General features: G+C 52.1%; 1 protein-coding gene across 5 annotated transcripts in view; it reads left to right on the top strand.

Annotated features, from left to right (window-relative positions):
* The first annotated feature begins 1,012 nt into the window (after nucleotides 1-1,012).
* The window catches only part of TSPOAP1 (TSPO associated protein 1), a 57,007-nt gene continuing 51,604 nt past the window's right edge, over nucleotides 1,013-6,415 (top strand). For 3 of the 5 annotated variants that reach the window (XM_081172835.1, XM_081172834.1, XM_081172833.1), the window contains exon 1: nucleotides 1,016-1,720. In XM_081172835.1, the coding sequence (XP_081028961.1) occupies nucleotides 1,520-1,720 (201 nt within the window). In that variant the 5' untranslated portion in view covers nucleotides 1,016-1,519. Of the gene's footprint in view, nucleotides 1,721-6,415 lie in introns of all 5 variants that reach the window. The other 2 variants (XM_081172837.1, XM_081172836.1) reach the window with 2 other exon arrangements.

Genomic DNA, 6,415 nt, shown 5'->3' with positions numbered 1-6,415 from the left:
TGGGCTGCAGTCCTTTGAAATTGAAGCAAGATTCTAGTCCTCAAGGTTCTGAGTAAAGACTGAAAGAGGAATATAGGAAGCTTCTTCATCCCGAGTCAGGCCACTGGTCCATCTAGCTCATTAATGTCGACACTGGTTGGCAGCAGCGGCACTCCAGGTTTCAGGAAAGGGATATTCCCAACTCTCTCCTGCAGAGGGAGCTCCCTTCCTGGGAGCTTCTGCATGCGAAGCAAGGACTCCACCACAGAACTACGTTCAGAACATGGCTCCATCTAGCTCAGTGTTGCCTACACTGACTGGCAGCAGCTCTCCAGGATTTCAGGCTCCATACCCAGAGGAGATGCTCCACGGGATTGAATCTGGGACCTTCTGCACTCAAGGCAGGTGCTCTACCACTGAGCTGCAGCCCTTCCCCAAGCAGAAGTAAAGGCTGGCCCTTCACACTGCCTTTAGCATACTCAACTCCTTCCACACCTAATGGCAGGGCCGGCCCTGGGAAATGGGGATGTCAGGTGCTCCAGAGAGAACGGAGAGGGGGGAAGCGGTGGGCGGTGGCAGGAGGGGGGGAAGGATGGTGATGGACGAAGAGGAGGAGGAAAATAAGAAGAAGAGGGGGCTCTTGCAAAACTGCCCATCCCAGCAGCCGGGGGTGGGTTGGGTGGGTGGGTTATAGGCTTCCTGCAAGGGGAAAGGGGGCGTAAACCTGCCAAGTCTCCAGGCGGAAGGAGAGGTGGTCCCTTAGGGAGCAGGGCACGGATGCCCATTCCTCGGGCCAGCGCTGCACTGCGGTGTCTGTGCCACCCCACCCCACCCCACCCCCAATTCCTAACCTCGAATCAATAGGCAGGCAGCACCCACCGCACTCGTCTCCCTCCCCGTCACCGAAGCACCATTTCCATGGAAACAGCCTGAGAGCGCTTTGCTTATTGGAGGGCTGGCTCCATCGCTGCATCTCCGAGGCCGAGGGGAGTCTCTCTCTCTTTCACCCCCCACCCCGTCTCTCTCTCTCTCAAAAAAAATTCCGATTATTACTACTATTGCAGATCGGGGAAGGGGAGGGGGCGGCGGCTCCCTCCCCACCCTCAGTCCTTCTTCTGAGCCAGGATCGGGCCCAGCTGCCTCTTTGGAGGGGGGGGACCCCCGCCCCCCCATATCCCCGCCTGATGACAGCAGCGCCCGCCCTAGCCAGCCGGATTCGCTGCCTGCATCTCCTTTTGTATGCGGCGAGGGGCGGGGAGGCGCCAGCCCCCGCCTCCGCCTCGTCCTTCCTCCTCCCTCCTCCTCCGCCTTCCTCCTATGCTAAGCCCGCGCCAGGCAAGAGCCGCTCGCCAGCATCTCCGGCTGGCCAGTCCTCTCTCGCCATCCCTGCAGTGAAAGGGCCGCCCAGGGATGCCTGTTCAGTTGTGATGCCCCCCAGCAAGCGGCTGGTGGAGCCCCCTGGTCCAATCCTGGCAGCAGCATCAGACACCCCCGGATTGGTCCCTTGGGTGCTGCCGCTGTCTCCCCGACACCCAAAGGGATGAAGAGGCGGGAGGAGCCCTCTGCAGAGAGCCAGCAGGGAGCCATGCCGGGCAGCGGGGGTGCTGGCAGGGGGGAAGGCGTGAGGGCAGCCCTCCAGGAGGAGGAGGAGGACGAGGAGGTCCCAAGCTGGGGGTCCTCGGAGCAAGCCCCCCCGGAAAGCGCCGCGCTCGGGCACTGCCAGGTGCCCGCATCACCCCAGGTAAGATCAGCCGGCATTTGGGAAGGAGGGTCCAGCGTTGTGATTCTTTTAGGATCCATGGAAGAGCCTCCTTCTTCCAAGGCAGTCTATCTCTATGTTCCTGAAGCCAGCGAGAAACCCGGGGAGGGTCGCGTTCCGTAAGCACCTGGCTGTCCAGCATTGGAAACAGGTTACTGGGTCTTTGACATGCCTACGGAGTGATAACATCCAGCTATGTCTTGGGAATGCACTGGAATAGTTAGATGTGCTGGTAGTTGCTTGCTTAGATTGCCTCCCCCAAGGGTTAGACAAATTCACGGAGGATTTACCTCCTGATCCCAGGGCAGTATACCTTCATGCCAGGTGCTGGGAGGCAAAGAGGAAGAAGAGGAGGCTGTTGCATTATCATCATCATCATTATTATTATTATTATTATTATTATTATTATTATTATTATTATGTATTTTCCTTTGAATATCCTTAAAGGATCTGGCTGGTGACGAAGCTTTGCATCTTGGTTTCCACAGACAGTCTCTTCTTTATTCACTCCCTTGATGGACTCTTGATTTTCATGACCAGGCTGCCAAATTAAAATCATGCCATTTTTAAATGAACTTATTGGCATGCATTTAACTCAGAGATCACCCATTTTTTAAAAAAAATGAAATTACTGGTATGCATTTAATTCAGAGATCACCCATATTATTATTATTTTTAAATTAAATGAATGGCTTGCATTTAACTCAGAGATCACCTAGACAGATAGATAGATTCCCTATCAGGAATATCTTTCTCCCCACAAACCTGTAGCTGACGAACGAGGGATGCAGTAAAGTCTCCTTCTTCACAGCCATGAAGGAGGAACCATGTTTTCCCCACGTTGTAGCTGAGCTGCAGAGACACTGACGGTTCTAAAAACCCTGTTGAAAAGGCAGACGCCCCCTCCCCACGCTTCCCAACTGGGGTTCACAGCCAAGCAGTAAGAAGCTCTTGGTTGAGGGCTCTGTGGTTCTGGGCTCCCTTCTCTTCCGTGGAAGCAAAGGAGAAATCTGCAAGCCATGCTGCCTCAGTGGAACACCCATCTCCAGAGACAGTATACCTGTGAATCCCAGTTGCTGGCGGCCAAATAGGAACCTAAGAAGGGACTTCTGGATTTGGCCAGTGTCCCATCTACTCCAGCATCCTGTTCTCACAGTGGCCAACCAAATGGGAAACCTGCAAGCAAAACCTGAGCCTTCCCCCCTCCTGTGGTTTCCATCAATTGCTATTCAGAAGCAATTGCTGCCTCTGACTGTGGAGGCAGAACATGGCCATTGTGGCCATCAGCCATTTGTGGGCTCAGCCCCACATCTCCTACTTGTGGGCTTTCCAGAATAGGCATCTTTGTGGCTACTGTGAGAACAGAGTGCTGCACCGGACAGACCTTTCACCTGGGCTCTTTTTATTTCTGAGCTGGCCATAGCTAGGTATCATTGGACTCCAAGCACTCGTCAGCCCCAGCCAGCAGGACCAATGGTCAGATGTGATGGTAGGAGGGGCTCACAGCTTCTGGGTGGCACCATGGTGACTATCCCAGACCTGCTAAGTGTCCAAACAGGTTTGTGAATAACCACCCATACTAGCCTAGTAATAACTGGTCTGGGGCAAGCAAATAGCCAGGGTTTGTGCATAAGGCTATAATGTTCCTGCCCCCCCCCCAGCTGTTGGTGTTGAAATGATTCATGTTTCTATAAATGACCTTATGGACTAGTATTTTTTTTGGAGGGGGGTGAGGCTGGCAGCTTCTATGGACCTCTTTGCAAGTTTACCACTCGCATGTTTGTCCTCCATTATCTCAATAACCGCTGCAGCACCTGTCTTTGATAGAAGGCAGCTGATGATCTTAAGAGTCATGGAATTGTAGAGTTGGGTGGGATCCCAACCCCTTGCAAAGTCAGAATCACAGCTAAAGAATCCTTGTCCAACCTCTGCTAGGAAACCTCCAGTGAAGGAGAGTCTGCCACCTTCTGAAGTTATCTTACTATCTGCTAATGGAACTTGGGGCACAGAGTCCTCAGAGGACAGTGGCTGGTTTAAGGCCAGCTGGTCAAGTTGAGGTGCCAAACAGGGTCCCTTTGCAGCTCTGGATGTGTAGCTCAGTGGCAGATCATCTGCCTCGCATGCAGAAGGTCCCAGGTTCAATCCCCAGTGGTGTCTCCAGATAAGGCTGGAAATATCCCCTGGCTGAAACCCTGGAGAGTTGCTGCCGGTCAGTGTTGGCAGTGCTGAGCTAGATGGACCTGGCTGAGGATGGGCCACAGCTCAGTGGCAGAGCATCTGCTAGACACGTAGAAGGCCCCAGTTTCAATCTGTTGTATTTCTAGATAGGCCCCCTGTTTGCAACCCTAGAGAGGCACTGCCAGTCAGTGTCGACAATACTGAACTAGATGGGCTGACTATAAGGCAATGTCTGATGTTCCACATACCTATAACCATTATACAACACTTCCTTTTGGTTGTTGCCTGAAGTTTTTCTTTGTGGTTGCCACGATGCTGCTAGATTGTTAGGGAGGGATGGGGCCTTGCCCTCCCCCAGTCAAAACCGTTGTCCTGCCCTTTCAGCATTTGAGAGACCCCCAAGTTGTTTATGAGGGGCAGCAACACTCTGGGGGTCTCTAGGGCAGAGAAGGGTCTTTCCTGAACTCCCCCCCATTTTTTTAAAAAAAGACCAGGAGCCAAGGTTTGAATCGGAGACATTCTGCATGCAGAGCAGGTGCTCTAACACTGAGCTACAGCTTAAGAATAAATTAAGGGATCCACCTGAAGGTTGGGCTCTTCTCTGAAATAAATTAAGATCATGGTGTCTGGATCAGGCCCCAAAGAGGCTCATCTAGTCTGGCACAGCAGCCAACCAGAGGCTTCTGCTCCCAGACCCCCCAAGCAGGAAACTGAGGGCAGCAGCAACCCCTCCCCACTTTGAAATCCCGGGAGAGGCAAGGCTTCGATATGCCATTTGGCCAGGAAGCTCACTGGATGACCCTTGCCTGGGCTAGTCAGCATCTCTCAGCCTAACCCACCTCACAGGGGTGTTGTGAGGGTAAAAGGAGGAGGGGAAGAGCCATGGGCAAAACCTTGAGATCCTTGGAAGAAAAGGTGGTGTATAAATTTAAGAAGTTGCTGTTGCTGCTGCTGCTGCTGCTTCTGACAGTGGAAGGAGTACACAGCCGACGTGGCTAAGAGCCATCAGCAGCTTCCGTCATGAATTTGATTCATAGCATTATAGAGTTGGAAGGGACCCAAGTGGCCATCTAGTCCAACCCCCTGCAAAGCAGGAATCACAACTAAGGAATGGTTTCCAAGCTGTCCAAAATGAGGAAAGGGTGTCTGTGGCTACTAGCCACGGTGGCTCTTCTCTGCCTTCACAGTCGGAGGCAGTGATGCTTCTGAATACCAGTTGCTGGAAAACACAGGAGGGGAGAGGGCTCTTGCGCTGGAATCCTGCTTGCTAGTTTCCCAGAAGATGCGTCTGGTTCGCTGCTGTGAGAACAGGATGCTGGATTCGATGGGCCCTTGGCTCTTCTTCTTAGTGCCCTTTTCATCATTCACTGGTGACTTCGCCCCTTTGCAATGGGGAGTTTGGACAGAACCAAGAATCTTCCTCTCTCAGGCCAAGCTCCTCCTGCGGCTGTTGCAGTTCTGCAACGCTATACAGCCAAGCTTCCATTCTCCACCATGGAGAGGCAAAGAGATGACAGCCTGTTCTTTCACCCTGCCGGCTGGCAAAATCTCCGCTCCACCGGGTCCTGTTTTTTTGGGAGAAATTGGGCTGGTTCCTTCCCGCTGCATCCCTGCGTCACAGCGAAGGAGGCAGGGCCTGCGTTGCGCTTTCCAGAACAGAAGATGCTTCTCCCTCACCTTAGAATGGGGTGATCTTGCAAGGAAGACTATCAGCTGTATGGGAAGAGCACCCCACCTCCCCAGATGTCTGATTCTTATTATGTTAAAGTCTTCACACACACACCCAATACAAATCCAGGGAAAAATGACTATTTTTACTGCTGAAAAACTGGTCTTCTAGAAGGTCCAGGGAGGGGGTAACCTTGCCACAGGTTTTGAGGACCTCTGGTCTTAGGAGCAGGCGTCAGCCACCCCCTCTCTGGACTGCTGCCAAGTCTCATTTTGGGGGAAGTTCTTTCACTCTTCCATATCCCAGGGGTTGCTTGAATGGGGCCAAACTGGACGAAGGCACATAGCAGACCTTCCAAGTGTCCCTATTTTCCAGGGACAGTCCCAGATTTACAGAAGCCATCCCAGTTTCTGATTTGATCCCAGAATGTCCCACTTTTCCACTGGACCTCCTTATTTTCATCAGAGAAATGTTGGAGGGTATGGAGACATCTGAACCAGCTGAAGGCAGTTTTTTAAATGCTTAATGTTGGAAGCTGCCCAGAGTGGCTGGGGCAATCTAGTCAGATGGGCAGGGTATAAATAGTAAAAGTAATAGAAGTAGTAGCAGACACTCCGTGTCCCTATTTTCCAGGGACGTCCCTGATTTAGAGAAACCGTCCTGGTTTCTGATTTGATCCCAAAATGTCCCACTTTTCCTTAGGATGTCCCTATTTTCATTGGAGAAATGTTGGAGGATATGGAGTTATGAGACCTCCTGAGCGAAGGAGATAAGTTAACTATACAAACTTTAGAAGATATTTGAAAACAGCCCTGTATAGGGAAGGTTTT

The sequence above is a fragment of the Podarcis bocagei genome, assembly GCF_964188305.1.
Source record: "Podarcis bocagei genome assembly, chromosome: 15".
Lineage (NCBI taxonomy): Eukaryota > Metazoa > Chordata > Lepidosauria > Squamata > Lacertidae > Podarcis > Podarcis bocagei.
Note: the sequence above shows the minus strand (reverse complement) of the source record. Positions and strands in the feature narration are given on the sequence as shown.